Source organism: Oryzias melastigma, linkage group LG18 (genome assembly GCF_002922805.2).
Source record: "Oryzias melastigma strain HK-1 linkage group LG18, ASM292280v2, whole genome shotgun sequence".
Classification (NCBI taxonomy): domain Eukaryota; kingdom Metazoa; phylum Chordata; class Actinopteri; order Beloniformes; family Adrianichthyidae; genus Oryzias; species Oryzias melastigma.
In genome coordinates, this window is record NC_050529.1 from 1649892 (window position 1) to 1670128 (window position 20237).

Here is a 20237-nt window from a genome sequence, read left to right on the forward strand (position 1 = left end):
ATCAGGCAAGCATTATCAGAAATTAATCGACGACGCATTAATTTCTGATAATGAATATCTCAAAGGGCATTGTCTTTGACTGACATTAAGTCTCATTACCAAATAAACTGTGTAATCTTTACATCTTCAGTCATATTTGTAGTAAAAGCTATAACTGAAGAAATACTCACAAGCCAAAAGCCTATCCATATCAAACAGGAAAACTATTTATCCCATATTCCCTATTTTTCCATGAAAATCCATACTTTTAAACCCCTGCGGGCCTTACAGACGCCCCAAATGTCCATAACAAACGATCCAACGATTTTGCTGAATCCACAAACGAGGCAGCAGCAGCACCTCTGGGTCTTTGGGCCTTCTTTCCACACAACACCCTTTTTTAATGACTGTCCGCCAGCTTACAAGCTTACAACACATTAGAGGATCCACTCACATTAGCGCTGGATGAACGGCCCTCACCTCCTGTTATAGAGGCCAGCGCTGTAGAGAACCACTACCCAACACGACCCACAAATACCCAAGGACCCCCATCCGTCAGCAGTCTGGTTAAGACTGTTGTATTTGCCTTGTACCTTAAAAACCCACGACATCAGAGAATTTATAGCAATGTTTTGGGAATTAGGATGTTTTTGAAACCCTTTTTGAAGAAACCCCCCCCAATATATATATATGTCATTTGGTCTTTGAGATATAGATACTGTAAATGACTATACATATTGATGACAACGATGTTAGCTCAAGGTGCAAACATTTTGACATGTTCTGGAAAAAGTACATATTTTTTACCCATTGTCTCAAATTTGAGTCATACATTTTTAAACTGTTAATTATCAACAAATGCTACATTACTTATATTAAGCAAGTAGATATTTTAAAACAATGAATAATAATAGATGAGTTATTCTTAGCAAAAAGTTTTGAAAATTAGGTAACAAATTTTCCCTCCAAAAGTGTTTTTGAGATTTCATGGAGGCAGCCATTTTGAAATAATCGGGAAATGCCGTTCTACTGCCCCTAGTGGAATCAACGTCAAATATAAGCATGGGTGAAAGGGGGCCACGCCCCCCTTAATGCCCCCAAATGTGATAGTCTGTAAAAATCCTCAATTAGCTAAAGAAAAAAAAAATACAATGAAACATACAACAAAGATAAAAACCCACCAAACAAAAACAAAACAAATAAAATGCAAGGACTGTTTGACAGACAGATGATCAGACTGACAAAACAGGAAGAAAAAACATAAATACTGCCTTAACTGTAGACAAACCACGCCCACTTGTGCCCGTCCCATTCCGGTAATGCTACTGTCACAAATACTACTGCCATCGTGTGATGGAGAAGTATCGCCAGAATCTTCAAGATCTCATGCCACTGCCCAATTATTTTTAAAGTTTTTGACACGGTCATGAATGTTGACAGTGGCAGTTAGGGGTGCAGAATGGCCCACTTTTTATATACCCCTGGGCTTCCGGGCTGCGGGTGACACTTGATATGGACGGCCGTCTTAGAGTTAGAGCTCCGGCCGGTCCAACACATTCTCACTCACAAATCATTCTATATGGAAGTATGGTTTGGGTTCCCTTTGTGTCACCTTTTGACGTTTTGGGTGTCCCCAATAAATCAGGGGTCCACAACTCTAAGAACGCAGGACCAGATGCAGTAACAGATGTGCAATCGGTACAAGGTTAGGGTACCAGCACTGGGTTGGGGTATTAATACTGGTCCAGTCTGCCTACCGATCTGGTACTGGTCCACCTCCGAGGGTTCAGGACCCCTTATTATAGTCTTTGGCCAGGAACCAAGTTTGGTTGGTGACCCCTGATTTAATGGAAACAGCCAGAACATCAGAAAAAGATGAGCTTGGGTCCCCAGAACGTAAAAAAGTGACGCAAAGGGGTTCTTAACCAAACATCAATATGTGACGAGTTGAGAGTGAGAAATCGTTGGATGGTGACAAAATACAGCTGCCACCGCCCTGTGGCCTCACGGCTGTCGCCCAATTTTGTAATGGCGTCATCTCAACCGCTTTTCTATGCTTTTGAGGGGCTTGGAGGTTAACACATTCTTGCCCCCAGATTGTCATATATGGACGTATGGTTTGGGCCCCACCGTGCCACTTCTTGACTGTTTGGGTGTCCCCAACTTATCATTTTTTCATGTTCTGACTCTTCGTTTTTTAGGACATTCCCATGAAATCAAGGGTTCCTAACTCTTGGGGCACGGTACCAAATGCAATATCGGACATGGGGTCCCCAAGCCCCAGATCGAGAACTGGTACCGGTCTTAGGGCCGCAGAAAGGAAAAAAATGCATATGCTAATAAGGGGTCCCCAACTGCTGAGATGTGGGTGCACTGTACCTGGCCCCCTTGATCTTGCACCTGCACCCCTTTGCGGGGCTAGCTAAATCCTGAGTGGAATGGAGATGAACTACAGGGAAGAATAAAAGGACTAAGTTCTTTACAACAGGTTTATGAGGCCAGTTTGAATCAAGCTAGTGAGATAGGGGTCTCAGAAATACGGTTAACGTTCCCACCAGACTTGAACCAAAGCCAGGACTTTCAGGTCATCAAATCCTGTCGGAGTTTTCCACAGGGGACGGTTAACAGTGACGGATGCCATCAGAGACTTCCTCAGCAAAGCGTGGGATTAAAACGTCACAAATGCTGTAATTAATTCGCTCATTTCCCCCAGCGTGCTCTCAAAAAGCCTGTGATGAGAAAATCCAGTCCTCTAACAGACGCCGTCCTTGTAATGAGGGGTTCAGACGCGTTCATCGGGGTTACTGTTATCCTCTGACAGAGCTGAAGATCAGAAGATGCCCCAACCTTGATTTTTGTGTAAAAAGAATGGGTTTTTCTTCAGCATACGTCGCCTTTGGGGATGACTTTGACAATTATTCTGTCCGCTGAATCAAAGAGGAAAGCGGTGAAGCTTCCCGTCCTGCAGCCCTGAATGTTTCATGGGTTCAAGTTCTTCCCAGAAGAACACTCCTCCTCGGCTTCGTCTAAAAAAAGACAAAGTGAGGGACATAAAAATACATGTAAATGTGTCGTCAGGAAAGAATAAAACGGTCTGGATTTAAAAAAAAAAAAAGTGAATATTTATGCATGGTTTTATTTTCAGGAAAAAGATCCTGGAGGTTCCTGCTCGGTTCAGCAGCGCAGACTGAACTTGGGTGTCTGCTCCCTCTGTTCTATGTCTCCATTTAGATGTGCATCACTATCCTCTGATTTATTCATCACTCCATTTTCTCACTTGCTTGTAACTTGCAGCACCTCTATTTTTGTCCTCGTCTTCGGGAGCGCAGGCAGGAGAAGAGTGAGCGGCAGGCAGGACGCCTCGCTGGGCTGAGTGTCTGAAGGCACTGAGCGAGGGATTGAGTCTAAATTCACCTGCTGATAAAAAAAAATAAAAAGAACTCCACCGTTCAGGACAGCTGTCTGCTCAGGTGACAGGTGGAAACTTTCTGAGCCCAAAGTCAAAGGGAGAGACTGAAGAAAATGGTATTTAGTCCACAAAATCCACTTTGATTAAATGTTTTTTGATGGTTTTAACGTCTTTTAACGTGTTTTTTGATGATGAAGGACAAATATGGAGAAAATCTAAGATTAGAGCAGCATTTCTGAGTATTTTCTAAGCTGAAATCTGAATCTAAACTGTACGGCTGGATTGCTCAAATATCGCTCGTCATTTTTGTTTCATGCTAGCTTAGGTTTGTGAGAGGCTTTAGGCTAGTAGGAGAGCATGTAAACAAAGAGATGATGGGAAATTAGGGCGGACTTTCTCTCTGCCAACAGTCCCGCCCACCACTCAGAGGTGGATTGCTAACTCCTGCTGCACTGCAGAGACCTAGAAAAGTTACATTTGTGGAAGAAACGGCTTATCTCTTTGTTAAGCTCCTAAATTACGTGCTAAATTTAAGGTTGTATTTTTATTTATTGTGACAATAAACTATCATTCAATTTATTTGTTATTGTAGAGGTTAATCTTTCGTCCCCATGGTTTGGTTCTTTTTAGTTATAATTCTTGAACTTCACAAAAGGACAAAGACAAATGTTGTGTTTGAATCCCCTCTCTAATTAAATTCTAACTACTGAAAAAACTACATAATGCGGAACTACAAACTGGAATTTAAAGTCAATTACTACTTTTCGTTCGTTTTTTCCAAACGCAGAATATGACGTCACAGATTTCACAAAATCAAATCAATACGAACATTTCACATATTTTTTTATGACTCCACTGTGTTCTGATGGTGAAAATGTGAATGGTTTATTAAGAAATTCCATTTAAACATCTTTTTGTTTCGAATCAAACCAATGGAAATCTTCCAAAAGTATTAGAAAACTAAAAAGTTGGAGTATTTTCTTTTTTTGCAACTACACCAGACAGATGATTAGGAGAGGATGTGTCTGTCAGTGTGTTGGCTGAAATCCACTATTGATTTTAAATTTGGCTCCAATTCTTGCTTTATAAAGTTATTTTATAAGACCGGGTCTAAACCGACCCTAACACTAGAAAGGACATACTCTCACAGACCATTTCAAAATTCAAAAGAATATTGTTTAAATCAGGGTTCCTGACAAAGTTAAAAAGCCTTGATGGAAGAAATTCATTTATTCTTTTCTGCAATTAAAAACTGAAATAGGTTGATGACAACTCTAACACAAGATGAGGCTTAAAGAATATTTTTCTGGATTTTTTTTGCTATACACAGATCATAAATGGAATCAAAATAAAACCTTGAACCAAGCGATGAAGACAGTGCTTGCCTTTGTTCATAGAGAATCGTCTAAAAGAGAATATAATACTTTTTTCCCATCTAATCTCAGACCGAGCCGGCGTTAAGGATCCTGTCAGCTTCTGTCATCCACACTGTTCTGAAGTAATCCCTGATGATCCCAAGCCTGAATTACTTAAATGCAAATAGATTCTGTAAGTGCATTTGAACAGAATCTCTTAACCTGAGTACTTTCACCGTTCTCTCATTACTTTGAGTGACTCTCAGATTATTCAGAGTTCTGGAATCTCTTCTGTTGGTCGGGGGTCACTGATGGACCCTCAACGTTCTACAGATCTGTTAATCTTCTAGGATGATTCTGCATTGATTGAGTTCCCGTCTGAATGTAGAGAGGAGAATAAAAGATCAGGATACACTGATAGAACTTCTACAACCTCCTGAACCAGCACACAGAGTGACGCCTTCTACCAAAGCATTTTGTACAAAATGACTTTAGTTCCAGACAGAACAGAGCGTCTCTATTGTGGTAGACAGCAGTATCAGTGTGGACCTGTGATGGTCGGAGAGTAATCCCCACACACCAGCTCTGACCAAGCGACGCCTTCTGCTAGCTTCACATCTGAGGCTCTGACTCGGAAAGAGAAGTTTGCTTTGACCACTTTGACACTTTGCAGTGATGTTTGTGTTTTGTTTACTGCTGAAGTCAACCAGAAGGTTGACCAAAAAAAAGTGTTTAAAACATAATTTCTTTCTATCTAAATCTTTGTGTTTTTATCAGTTTTGAGGATTTTAAACTCCAGTTCTAAGTAACAGGTACAAATGATTACATTTAATTTTCATTTAATACATCCAGTAAAAAGACATTCATGTATCAACTGTAAAAACATGTTTTATTAATAGTAAGAATCTGTCAATCGTTGAGCGTGATTCGTTAATCGAGTCAGATCGCCACCTAAGTAACGATCCTCAGCCCTACCATCCAGTAGATGGCAGTATTCAACATCCTCCAGTAAATGTAAATAAACAGTTTTTCAGCACATTGGAGATTAAGTAAAAGCAGAGTTATTTACACTTTAGTTTACGTTGAGTTCCACACAAGTTTCTGGTGTTTCTGGTTGTGACAGACCCATCTGGGCCAACCATAGAGTCTGGGTTGTTTCAAGATTTGGGGTCTGCCGCCCATCATATGTGCAGGTTTGAGTCATGACTGCAGTCCGTTCAGGAGCCGCAGGTGCGGGCCACGGTTGGACCCACCAGAGGTTACGTGGGTGGTTCTGGAGTTCCACCTGGGCTGATGTGATTCCATCAGACACTCCTGGCTGGAGTTCTTAGAGGACATGAACAGCTTTTTCTGCTTTTGTCTTTTTCTACTCCGTTTGAAATGCATTCTCTTTCAGAAACTGATTTTTTTCATTCTTTTTTAACCTCGCTCATTTAACCCTGCCCTTAGCCGGCGGCTAACCGGGCTTCAAAGGCTCATGCCTCAGGATGTGTTTGCATCTGAGGCATTGAGAGTTAGTTCTCTGCTGGAAGAGCGTTCAGTTTTATTTTGCTGGAAAATGTTTGAGGTTTTTAGTTTTACTTTTGAGGATTTTTGGTTAGTTTAACCCTGTAACTCTGGGGCTTTAGATCCAGTGTTGATGTTCTTTGGAATACAATAACTGTTTAACCAACATAAATCAGCTGCCATTACAACATGAAAGACACGGATGATGATCAGAATTATTTATTTAAAGAGTTCTATAAAATCGTAGGTAATTATGTCTCCATGTCTGGGTTCATCAGATCATTCAGAGACTCTCTCGGCGAAGTTTACCTGGTGTGTCTGAATGATGGACACTTTTTAAAAAAAAAGTAAAATCATTTTTTAATTTTTTCAATACTGTTTATTTTTTGATATATTTTTAATCAAAAAATGTATCATATTTATTTTAAAAATGAATGACAGATGCTTTATTTAAAAAAATACATTATTTTCTTTATTGTTATTTATTTTTTTATAAATTTGATTATTTTTTATCAAAAAATAAAATTACAAAATATTTAAAAGAAAAATGAATGACTGACGCATTTTAATTTTTTTTTAAATTATTTTTGTATTATTTATTTTGTAATGTTTTTATTACCATATTATTATAACGGTTTAAAATTAAAAAAATAAAAATGACGGGTGTTCTTAAAAAAATATTTTTTATTTGATTTTCATTATTATTTTTATTTAAAAAAAAAAAGGTTTTTTTTTAATGCATAGCAGATACTTATAAAATAAATACATTATTTTTTTATTATTATCTATCTTTTATTTTATTATATTTTTTATAAGCATTATTATTATTATTATTAATAATAATATTTTTCATTTTCCTGATCAGAGCCACATGTGAAAGTGACAGTTTTTCTGTTACTTTTAATTTCTATAGCAACTATTTTATTTTTTGGTCGCCTACTGGTGACAAACATGTGTCTGTAGTTTTTAGAAGAATAGGCAAAAGTAAATTTCTTGATTTCCTTTGCAACTGAGGTTTTTGATTAACCACGCCCACATTCCTGATATAGTCATATCATGTTTCATATGGTTTTGTTCAGACTGAGCCAAGGATTCATCATCTGGTCAATCTACTTTACATTCTGGATAGTGGATGTTTTTGGATGATCTTATTGGAACCCTAAGTGTTCATCAGAACATGAAGGAACGTCTTCTGCTGCTGGTTTCAGCTCTGAAAGCTGAAGTGGGTCATGAAGACCTTTGAGTCGTCAAACACAGGAGGAGGTAACGGCGTCACCCGTTAGTGTTAGATCTACGTTTTTACTCAAATAGAACCGATTCAAAGAGTTGTCAGAACGGATCTGAGGGTTCCTCTGCTTTCATGTCTGGTCCGTCCCCGAGGCGCTCCGCTGGAATAATCTGATCCTCTCTGGACCTCTGTCAGCGGGGCTGGGAATGACTCGGCAGTGATGTGGTTTCATTAAATCCTCTTAATGAGCGGCTCTCGGAGGGCTCCGTGTCTCACTCCTGGGATTACTTCTCAATCAAGACGCCATCATCCCTCGTCTGGCTGCCTCCCACGTGGCGTTACGACAGAGGTTTCGGCGAGCTGTCACATTCCACATCAGATTTTCAGAGGAGCTGCCCTCTCCATGCGCCGCTGACCCGGATTCTGCGTGGGGGCCGCGCGGCAGGACGACTGCTGTGACTTCCTGCGTCAGAGCGCGGCGGGCTGCGGGTGACGGATCTGTTAGCGCCTCCGTCTGTCTCTTTTCTCCTTGCTGCATCCTCGTTGCTCTGGGACGTGGCTGTTCACATGCTGATTGTTTGTTGGAACCGCCGCTGTCAACAGGCATTACAGGGAAAATAAAACCACCAACCGGCTGACTCTGTGGTCAAAACTCTGATGGTTTAGAGTCACAAATTAGCAACATTCTATTGAACACTTTCCCCAAAAAAGTAGAACCAATTAGAGAATTTACCTCCGAGGAGTCTGGATGTCAGTTTATGCAGAGATTTTTCCTCCAATATTAAAACATTTCATTTGTGAACTGCAAGGACTAGATTGTTTTAGTAATTTTTCTTTCCTTGTAGTGCCTTTGAGCAAAAATGTGACCCCGCCACATGCTCAAAAACAAACCAAAATGAGGATTCAAAAATGAAATTTTTAACAACTTCTCTCCAAAAAATGATGACATCACAGCGGAAGAAATAAAAATGGAGCTCAAAAAACAATGTTTCAGAATCCACTAACCAAACCAAAACACGTGTCAGGAATATTCAAAGGAAGTTTTGGAATTATTATGGGATGGCACAAGGACCTACAGTTTGGCGGCCATTTTGAGGAAATGTGAAAATTTACAATTTCCGCACAATTTCGAAACTTTTGTTTGAACGACAAAATTTTAGACACAAACCCCCAGGTTAAGTCAACAACCTCAACCCAAGTTTCATTGACCTTTGACCTTAGGAGGAGGCGGCCATCTTGAATTTTCAAGAAAAAAAATCACCCTCAACCAATTTAAACTCTAACCTAGGGATTTACATATATTGCCTGCAATGTTTGGAAGCTAATTTGGTTTAGTTGGTCAGCGGCGTTAGCGTGGAGAGCTAGCAAAAGAGGTGTTTTCTTTTTGTTGCTCAAACAATTTTACCAGAATGTTGTGGAAATGTAATACGTGAATCCCTGTATCAAGCTGAATGAAATGATATGTTAAACGATACAATGATATTAGAGATCTTGGCCTGGTTAATCAAAAACCCCCGTTGCCAAGGAAATCCAAAAATGTACTTTTGCCAATTCTTATAAAAATGACGTAGATTTGCTCGTCATCCCCATGTGACCAAAAAATAAAATGGTTGTTATGGAGATCAAACCATCAGAAAAGCTGCTTTTTTTAAAAAATGAGTTTTTCAAGAGTGGTAGGGGTAGTAGAAAGAGGAGAGTGAGTGCCATATAGCTGTTTAGACAGTGAGGGTGGGTCAAAGAGAGTAACGGAAGGGTGGTAAGATGGGTGTGATTTGCACCTGCAGGTTAAACAATAGCTTTAGTAGCCATTAATTCATTTTTATTTTATTCTGAAACTCCAGGCTCAGTTAAATGTGTGAAATCTTGGACTTCTGTCTCAAACAAATTTAAACTCTTCCTTAAGGATTTAGATCTATCACCTCCAGTATTGTGAAGCTACTTGGGAAAAATGTTGGCTTCAGAGGTTGTAGATTTTAAAAGGCGTTAGCTTGGCGAGCTAGCAAAAGTGGCGTTTTCCTGTTGTTTTTTAACTGGAATATTGTGAAAATGTAATACATGAATCCCTGACTCAAGCTAAACAGAATAATACATCATACGATATGACCATATTAGGAATGTGGGCGTGGTTAACCAAAACCCCAGTGTCCAAGGAAATCAAGAAATTTACTTTTGCAGATTCTTCTGAAAGTTACATAGGTGTGTTCGACATCTCCAGGTGATAAAAAAATTAATTGGTTGCTATGGAGAGAAAACCAACTGAAAAGCCGCCATTTTGAAAAAAGTGTTTTTTTTTTCTATGAATTTGTCTCCAGAGCGGCAGAGGCAGAAGAGAGAGTGAGGGGCATGTAGCAGCTGCTCAGCCAGTGAGGGGGGTCAAAGGGGTAATGAGAGGGTGGCAAGACGGTTTGCGTCTGCAGGTCAAACAACACCTATTAGCGCCCTTTTTTATTCTGAAACTCCAGGCTCAGTAAGATGTGTGAAATCTTGGACTTGTGTCTCAAACTGTGACTTGAAGTTGGTCTGGTGCCGAGCTGAAGCTGTCACAGATGTTTGCACTTTTCCTCCATAATTAGCTGCTCTGGTCCTCCTTTTTGCATATTTGTGTTCAAAAACCACCAACCGAGTCAGAAGAAGTCACGTCTTCCTCCTCTGTGGGGAACTGCTGCTGGAATTTAACTTAACCTCCTTGTCATGAGTGTCTCTGCTGCTGTGGGTTAAAGAAATAAAACTGCATTAAGACTTTTCTGTTATTGGAGGACATGGACCGCCACAGGAACCAAGAAAAGAACATGTAAATTAAGATCCAACCAAACAGGGCAGGAGAGGTAACCCTTTTTACATCTCAAAGAGAGAGTTTTGAAGGACGTGGTGTTCCCGAAACTCCAGGTCTTTTTCATCCACACATTGACTCACAAATAGAAGGACTTTCTTTGAAAATAAATCCCTCAGTTTTTTCCGTCATAAGAGTGTTTGTGATCTAAATACATCAGTAAATCAGAGCTGATTAAAATCACTTCAGATTGTTATTGGGGGGTAAAGCACACAAATGCCCCCACTTTTGGCATATACTTATATTGCGTTTTTCAACCTGAAGCTTATTCAGCTATCCAACAATTCAGCTCTTACAATGCTAGCTTTTTGACTGTTATGGCATTTACTAGTGATTTCTAGTTTTTTTAGGGGGGTTTAGCTAATATTTTAGCCACATGCTAACTGTTTTGGCTAATTTTGACCTCAGTTTTTTTAGGCTAATTTGGCATTTAGCTAATATATTAGCTCCATGCTAGCTGTTTTGGCTAAATTATATCAGTTTTTAAGCTATTTTGCCCCTTCGCTAATATTTTAGCTAGCTATCAGCCTCAGCGATATTAGCTATTAATTTCAGCATCTTCAGCAGCTACATTCAGCTTACAGGATTCACACTAGCATTATTACGGGTAATGCTACAAATCTAGTTTTTAAAATGTTTTAGTATTATTTTTTGGTGACAGTTATAGAAATGAATTATTTAAAATTTATGCTGTGATTGTTTCACTTTTTCTGTTAGCCTACAAACCGACCCGGCCCCCCATCAGAGAAGAAAACAGTTGTGTGGCCCTCACAAGAAGAAGTTTGGGGAGCCCTGTACTAGACTATTTAGATTACTTTTGCTAGGTGTGCTAATATACACAATTGCGAACTCAGTGGACAGGAGGCGGGGCTTAACGGATTTGAGGTTTTTCTATTTTGTTCCCCACATTTGGATAAAATCCGCAGGAAAATCCCCCATTTGAGAACATCTTAATTAACTTTCCCGATGGTGTTCAGTAAAGGAAATGTTCACAATCTTATCTGCAAATCCTTTCGGATGCGTCTGTTTAAGGTGCAAACAGCATTTCGTCTGCTTCTAACTGGTCATTTACATCTGCATTCCAGTGTTTTCCATCATTCACAAAGACTTTTGTCTGTTCAGCAGAAATATCGGTTCTGATCCTCCATTCATGTGTAGAGCCGCTCCATGCAGATCTTCTGAAATCGTCTTCAAAGATTCTTAGCTGATAATTTTCTACCTCTGTCTGCTGTCAGCCTAAAGAGGTTTCTTGATGTTATTGTTAGCTGTCCCATGAGGATAAATCAGTGAATTCAAGACAGAAAAAGCAAACTCGAAGAACATTTTATCTTTGATTTAAAATGTTTATTTACATTTTTAGACATTTACTAAATCAGAAGAATAAGTCTTGATTGTCAATGTTTATATTTTTAAACAAAGACATGTTTTTGTGTCCACAGACTGTGCATGTTTGCAACAAGACTAGAGGAATTCAAACTAAAGCTGCCGTCGTGAGTTGAAAGAGTCTTTGTGAAAAGTGTTTCCCGGTGCCGATGCAAGATTAATGTCTGCGAGCCCGAAGAGCCAGAGAGAAGCAGACAGATTGTGTTTGTTCATGTTTTTCCAGGAGCTAAAATGAGCTTTGTGTCCTCCAGTGCGTGTAAAGAAAGCCCAACCCAAACGCCGTGCCTCCCAGCTCGCCATAATGCTGCTTTATTTCTAAAGAGCATTTCATGGGTTATTTTTAGGCCGGCGTTGTGGAAGGGTAGCAGGTGTCAGCCTTTAGAAGCTCTGCTTCCTCATTTTGGAGATGAACTCGTCGCGTGAGCGTCGTGTTACCTGAACGCCGCGTTGACCTGCGTGCCGTCGTGAGGAGTTTGGGTTTAATGAGGTGTGGTCTGAAATCCTGAAACCTCCGGAAAAAGCTGCTTCTGTTGGTAAATGACAGAGTCTGGCCGACACGTGACTATAACTCTGACCGCGGGCAGAAGTCTGCTCAGATGGGGTGGGTGTTCATCTTTGACAACAGGCGACCAAAGGGTTTGTTTCAGCTCCAGATTTCTGCTGGAACACTGGAGAGTCCCAGCAAATGTTTGAACTGGGAGTTTCAGAGCAGCTCTCGTCCTGAACGCTTTGACGGATCTCAGGAGATTAGTGCTCTCTGAACTCGGAGGCGTTTGAGCGTGTCCCTCAGGACGTCCTGTGGGGCTGGTCCAGAGGGACTTGGTAATGGAAGTATAGAAAATAACAGTCTTTCATAGGTTTATATCCAGTACCACACATGATCAGCCTTTAGATTTAGTCACATGCACCCTGCTGTGGTGTTTTGGGTTGTCCAGGTTTGTAGAGGGTCGTAGAAGAGTGGCTGCCTCTTAAAGAAAGCACAGGTGTGTCTTGCAGTTCCTTTCAGGCTTGAACAATTATCTCAGGAGACGTGATGAGAGTGGAACGTACCATTCTTTCTTTAAAGCTTCTATCTCACCTACTTCACCCTTTTTTTTTTACAATCTTGACATTTCAAACTCTTGACTATAAGTCTACAGTGAATTATCCGTAATGCAATTTGCATCCATTTATACCAAACAAACTCCATGACCCCATTGATAAAGTGGATGTGATGCTGTCGTCGAGTTTCCTTGTGCCACACTTTAGATGTCAGTAATGTGTGAGTACTGGTTCCTGACGGACCGTACGCAAACGCTGCACGAACAGGGTTTACCAATGCATTCTCTTCCCCAAGTCGTCACATATTGACATTTGGTAAAGGTAGAGGTCCCCTCCACTGCACTTTTTGATGTTTTGGGAATCTCCATCTCGTTGTTTATTGACGTGCTGGCTGTTCCCATTAAATCACAGGTCCCCCACATTATGGGCCGCGAACCAGAACCAGTACCTTAACCTGAAACTGGATGGGAACCGTAATCGGGTTAGGGTACTGGTACTGGTCCCGAGGACCAATCCACATCCGGGACCATGACTTTTAGTCCCACTGAGATAAATGTTTACAAAAGAAGTCAACGTGATGAAATGAAGAGTTTGATCTTTGATCTCGTCGTACTTTGTGTCTCCAAACAGACAAAACTACAGACAAAAAGAACAAAGAAACGTTAAAAGGTAAAAAGCTTGAAAACATGAAGCAAACACCTCAAGGTGAAGCCGACGATGAAAAAAAACATTTCATAATTACACACAAACACAGAACTCTTAATTAATCTGAAGCAGCAGGCGACCTGAGCTGACAGGAAACACGGAGCGCCACAAACAAACTGAAGGACGAGATGAAGCCGTCACGACTGCAGCGCGGCGCCGGATCTCGGCCGCTGCAGGGCTGCCGCGTCTCGTTGTTCCTCTCTCGGGTGTAAACGCATTCGTCAGGTGACTTCTCTCCAACCCTCCTTTTGTGGGGGTGCCGCTTGGCACACGCGCTCGTTCTGTCAGGCCGGCCGGCGCGGCGGAGCGCCGAACGCCCTCGGACAAGTCGCTTAGCGAATCAGCTCAGTGGAGTGTGTGCGCTTCGCGCCCCACGTGGCTCGGCGGGGCTGACGGCGTGTTGCCATGCCTGTGTGTGTGTGGGGGGGGTGCATCCCCACGAGGCTTTGGGACTGGCCTACATCGCAGAGCGCTGAAACGGAGAGGTCACAGCTGCTTGTGCATGTGAGTGTTAAGAAGTTATCACTCGGCTGGTGTGACATCTTTTCACCTGCGTGTGTGAAGGATACGCCGTCCCCGACAAACGAACACTTTATTCTGAATTAATGATCGTTCTATTCCAAGGTTGACCTTCAGTTTTACCTTTTAGGACCTCACGATGGACCGACAGACTCTGTTAAAATGTCTTCTTTTGATGTGGGTTGGTTCCTTCAGAAAATTAAATCAGGAGCCCCCAAACTTTATCTTATGAGGGCCACATACTGTTTTCTTCTCTGATGGGGGGCTGGGGTCGGTTTGTAGGCTAACAGAAAAAATGTAACAATCACAGACTAAACGTAAACATTTACGGTTTTCCAGAAAGACACACAATATAATTTCTATAATCTTCATAGAAAAAAAATATACTAAAACACTTTCAAAAACAGATATATAGCATTACCTGCAATAATGCTAGTGTGAATGCTATAAGATGAATTCGGCTGCTGAAGAAATTGATAAATGAAAAGGCTGACGCTGATAACTGAAAATGTTGAAGTTGACAGCTAGCTGAAGTATTAGCGAATTGCCAAATTAGCCTGAAAAACTGAAAAAAGTCTAAATTAGCCAAAACTGCTAGCATGTAACTAAAGTATTAGCTAAATTCCAAAATAGCCAAAAAAAGTAGAGAAAACCACAATTAGCCAAAACACCTAGCATCTAGCTGAAATATAAGCTTTAAGCCAAATTAGCCACAAAAAAACTAGTTAAAAGTCTAATTTAGCTAAAACAGCTAGCATGTAGCTGAAATATTAGCTGAATGCCAAATTAGCAAAAAAGCAAACAAACAGTAAAATGTGTAATTTAGCCAAAAAAGCTAGCATAAAGCTAAATAGACTCCAAATTTTTCTAAAAAACTGAAAAAAATCTTAAACTAACCAAAACAGCTACCACAAAGCTAAAATATTAGCCAAGCTTAAAATTTGCCCAAGAAACGGAAGCAATCCTAAATTAGCCAAAGCAGCTAGTGTGTAGCTGAAATATTAGCTAAATGCCAAATTAGCCCCAAAAAACTGGTAAAATGCCTACATTAGCCAAAACACCTAGCATCACGGTAAAATATTAGCTAAACTTCAAATTAGTTTAAAAAAAACCTGAAAAAAATCCTAAATTAGCCAAAACAGCTAGCATGTAGCTAAACCCCAAAATAGCCTAGAAATTCTTAATAACTGACAAAACACTTGAAAAAGCTAGCATGAAAAGAGCTGAATATGTTCATAGCTTAAGAGCTGTAGAGCTGAAGAGCTGAAGAGCTATGGACGTCTAAAAATGTATAGAAGAAAAATAATAAAGAAATAAAGAAAAAGTGAATCACTATTAAACCAATAAGTATTCGATCCTCTCCAGCTGACGGGTGGAATAAAAGTCACGTTCTCTGAGGGTCTCTGTCTGTTTCTGATAGTGTGTGGGGGTCGGGCCAAATGTGGAGGTGTGGCCTGATCCGGCCCGCGGGCCGTAGTTTGAGGACCGCTGGATTAAACAATCATGAATCAACATTTGTAAAAACTCAAAACCTCATCAAGAAAATTTCACAAATTCTTGGTCAAATTCAATGATTTCAGTTTAACATATCCTTTTATTTCGCTATTTTCTGTCATATTTCCTGAAACTGAACTTCAGTCTCATTTTCTTTCAACTGCAAAAACACTCAATAGTTTTCCTAATGAAAAAATTTGACACCTTACTTTAAAGATTTGTTTACTTCCTGTGACAGTAGTGCATAGATTTTATTTAATTTATTCTTAAAATCCAAATTATTCTGCAATTTTAGAGTAATAAATAAATAAATTATTATTTTTTTACTTTACCTGTTGTTACCATGTGTTTGAGTTTAACTAAATGTATTGTTTAAAATACACACATAGATATATGTTTATATCATTACTTTTTTTATTTTATGGGTTGTGACCTTATAAAAAAACCTAGCTGGATGTCTGTCACACACATCGACAATCTCTTATTTTGCTTTTGTTGCATTTGCTGTATTTTATACTTTACGGAGTGTAAAACAAATAGAAAAAATACTTGTAAAGATTAGGTATTGGTAAGTTTAAATTAGTCGTCGACTGTTTTAATGGTCGATTAGTCGTCGATCAGTCGACTAATCGTGGCAGCCCTTCTTCTCAGCGAAGCCTGTATGCTCCGGTGCTCCGGTGTATTTCTGGTGCTCATTTCCTGACACACTGAGTTGTTGGTTCAAACCCCTCAGATTTGTGACGTTCTGACGTCTGTTTGCAGGCCGTCTGAAGGCATGTCAGGAACGGAGCCGCAGGCCGATGACATCTGAGCGGTCATGGAGGCTGTCGGAGCGGCGAACACGACGCAGGCGGAGCTTCGCCTCTTGGCCACGCCTGACGACGAGCCCGATAGTCTGGATTACCGGGATTACGGCCAGAACGCCGACGCCCCTCTGCCCACGGGGTTCGAGGGCGTTAGCTTCCCGGAGGACCCCATCCGCCTGCTGAGCGTGCAGGTACAGGCTCACACCTGGACAGGTGTTCGGGTGGCAGGAAGCTGCGTCTGTGCTCCATCTGCAGGAGCGATTGCTCTAACACTCGTTCTCTTGTCTGTTTGAAGGTGGTGTTGATCTTGGCCTACAGCACCATCATCGTGTTGGGGGTTCTGGGTAATTCTCTCGTCATCTACGTCATCTATCGCTTCAAGACACTGAGAACTGTCACCAACTTCTTCATCGCTAATCTCGCCGTCGGTACGTTTGCACACACGGCTTCTGGCCGAGCAAAACGCCGTCTGACACGTGAACGCGCCGCTCCCTTTGATCCGAAGGTGAAACGTCAGCATCCACTTCCTGTTTGGGGGGTTCAGACTGCTTGATGGAGCAGGTCACGTTGGAGGTGTAATGATGTTTCGAGGAATCCGCAACACAAACGGCGTGAAGCCTCTTTGATCTTCCTTGGTGAATCTTTCATTAAACATTCCAACGCTTGAACGTTGTTGACAATTATTCAGCAGATTTTCTGCTTCATTTACTTTTGCACACTGTGTACACCTGAGGGGGCTCTTTACAGAAGAAGAACATGATTAATTCATCGTATTTTTAAAGCGAACGCAGCTTTAACTGAAGATGTTTCCAAGAATAAACACACAAACGCTAATTCATTTATTTATTTAAGGCAAAAAAATAGTTAGATTTTAATGAACCAACTCATTATTGTAATGATGCAAGTTCCACCTTCATTTAGTTGATTTATGACAAAGTTTGGGATGAAAATGAAAGATTTAATTAATATTTAATCAAATTTAGGAGAGGGATTTGAACAATAATGCCTGACATCAAGTCCCAACCACTGACTGTACATGAGAACTGGACTAAGTGACCCCTCCTCCATGTCATTTAATACTTTTTTTAAAACATTCTCATCTTTCTTTCATATTTTTTCTGTCGTTCATTAAAGTGACCAATCAGATGCCTCAATAAAAAGAGGCGGAGCCTGCTGAACTCAACATCCAATGTTCAGATTGTGTGATTGACAGATTTTGTGTAGCTTGCTATCAAATGTTAGGGGTGTGGCTTCATACAAAGCTCACTCCTGATTGGTGGAAATGGCTATCATAAACGTTGAATCAGACTGACTCAGACCAATCACTGATGATTTCTGGCTCCAAAATTCCGTTCATATCATGAAAAAAAAAAAAATGGATGACATTACGATCACTCGGTCCAGTTCTCATATTTCATCAATGGTTCCAAACTGTTCGTGTCAGTCATTCAGATCTGTTACAGATTTCAGATCTGTTAAAGCTTTCCTTTCGTTGCAGTTGAGGTGGGCGGGGCTTTTTCTAGTAAATATTTTAGGGTCCTGAGGCGGGGTTCGCTCCACCTCGGTATCAATCATTCACTGTATGTAAGAACTGGATCGAGTGAGTGTGACATCATCCAACCAAATAACCTCAATTTAGTCAGCACTTTTTCAAAATACAAACGCTACCATGTTGGCGCCAGACGACATCAGTAAGCAGTGATTGGTCAGAGTTGGACTGAGACAGCGTTTCTATGGCAACCACTCTTAAAAAGTGAGTTGTTGGAGGGCCACAGCCCTACCACATAACAGCTGTCTACACAAAATCTGTCAAATGTTTTAAACATTGGGGAGCAGGCTCCGCCTACTTTCTTTGAGGCCTTTAAATAATCGATTTATAACTTCAACTGTGGAAGAATAAACAAATTATAATAACAAGAATTATCAAGAAGATGTTAAAAAGGCATCAGAGCAAGAATGGGTCACTCAGTCCAGTTCTCAGATACAGTCAAAGGTAACAAGCAGAAATATGAAGGTCCCCCTCCCCCCTCATTTCCTGTGTACGTGTCTAAGGCATAAAAGCCTTTTCACATAAACAGATGCTCATCCAACATTAATCCTCCTCCACCATCACAGAGAACCCAGACGTTTCCTCCCTAAAGCGAGACACCTGTCGTGCTCTGAGAGCGTCTGCCGGAGGACGCCGCCGCCACCAAAGTTCGTGTCAAACGAAAGTATAAAAAGGTGTTCGATTCCCCATAAAAACATGGACAGTAAATAAATGAGTGGAAGTCCGTGGACTTCTGGAGACACAAGCCTCACATTTCCTTCAGGTTCAGTCTCCACAATGTTTCAAGAAGACTGAAGAACCCCCCCCCCCCACCCCTTCCGAACATCTGTCTCCGGAGGTGAACCGGGGTTTACAGTTCTTAATCTGCCTAGCAACTGTGACATAATCTGGATTACAGATGCTACATATCAGCGTTAAGTATATACGGGAAAGAAAGATCGTTTTAGGAAACGTTTTTGATCAAGTAATTTTTCTTATTTTAATTACATTTTTACCTCTTTGTGCTAAATGAACATTCATAGAACAAAAACAGAGTTTAAAGATGTTTGAGCAAAAACAGAAGTCAAATAAAGAGTAAAATCAGAAGTCACTGGTCATCTACTTTGGCGCTCTGAAATCCACAACATCATTGGTTTTGTAAGTTTAAAACGGTCGCACTAAAACAAAAAGTTATTACTTACAGTTAAATGTAAATTTCAGAGCTCATCCCATGAAGAAAAATGCTTCTTCTTCTGACGCGGACCTCCCTTGTGGCTCTGCTTTCCTTCTCTGAGGGTTAGCCCTCATCAAAACTATTTCGGACAACCCTACTCCTTCAAATGACCCTACAATTGGAGGGCTAGGGGAAGAGTTCTGATTTGGCCCAGCTCTGAGGGAAGTTTTATTTTGAAATACTACTGGATCCTCTCCACCACATCCGATTCATTCTTGACAGACGTCAAGTCGCTCAGTTACGTGTCAAAAATCCACTACGGTCTGCACTGTCACCAGGCAGAAAATAGGAGACAGAAGAAGTCTTTTACGGAAGACGAAAACGGCCTGCCCTACTTTTTCTTTTCATTTATTGTTTTTTCAGTATAATGAGATCCAGTATCTTGTTGCAACAAGAAAACCAAGTTTGTATCGTGTTATTATCACGTTTTCTCATAAAAATTAACGTTGTTTTTTCTTGTTAAAACGAGAAAACAAAGTTAATTTTCTCGAGAAAACAAAATGTATTTTATTTTTGTTATAACAAGTTATTATCTTGTTTTCTCGAGAAAACAATTTTTGTTTTCTAATCTCGTTATCCCAAAAAATCGACTTTGTTTTCTCCAGAAAACTTGTTAGGTTGTGAGTTGTTATGAGTTATTATCTTTTTTTTTCTTGAGAAAGTGAACTTTGTTTCCTTGTTATAACGAGTTATTATCTATCGATCTATATATCGAGATAGCAAAGTTTTTTACAACAAGAAAACAAAGTTCGTTTTCTTGTAACGAATTGTAACAAACAGAGTTTGTCTTTTCGGGAAGATGAAGTTTGTTTTCTTGTGGTAACGAGTTATTTTCTCATTTTCAACAAACTTCTTTTTTTACCTCGTCACAAAAAAAAGAACTTTCTCGAGAAAAACAAAAGTTCATTTTCTGGTTATGATGAGGTTTTATCTCGTTTTCTCGAGAAAACAAAGTTCGTTTTGTCAAGGTAACGAGTTATCTCGTTGTTTTGAAAAAAAGGAACTTTGTTTTCTCAAGAAAAAGAACTTTGCTTTCCTGTAATAACGAGATAAAATGAAGTTTGTTTTTTGTTATATCGATTTATTATCTTGTTTTCTAGAGAAAACGAACTTAGTTTTATCTCATTATCTCGAGATAACAATAAAAAAAACAAAGTAAGGTAGGTCGTTTTTGGCTTTCATAGTCTTTGGCTTCAAAATAAAAGAAATCTGAAATTAAC

The 20237-nt window shown here is 40.2% G+C and overlaps 1 protein-coding gene across 2 annotated transcripts in view; it reads left to right on the top strand.

The window, feature by feature from the left end:
• The window catches only part of npy2rl (neuropeptide Y receptor Y2, like), a 61307-nt gene that overhangs the window by 14387 nt on the left and 26683 nt on the right, over nucleotides 1-20237 (top strand). The window contains exons 1-3 of one of the 2 annotated variants that reach the window (XM_036216654.1): nucleotides 7023-7966; nucleotides 16212-16446; nucleotides 16551-16683. In XM_036216654.1, the coding sequence (XP_036072547.1) occupies nucleotides 16267-16446; nucleotides 16551-16683 (313 nt within the window). In that variant the 5' untranslated portion in view covers nucleotides 7023-7966; nucleotides 16212-16266. Of the gene's footprint in view, nucleotides 1-7022; nucleotides 7967-16211; nucleotides 16447-16550; nucleotides 16684-20237 lie in introns of those variants that run through there. The other variant, XM_024287967.2, reaches the window with a different exon arrangement.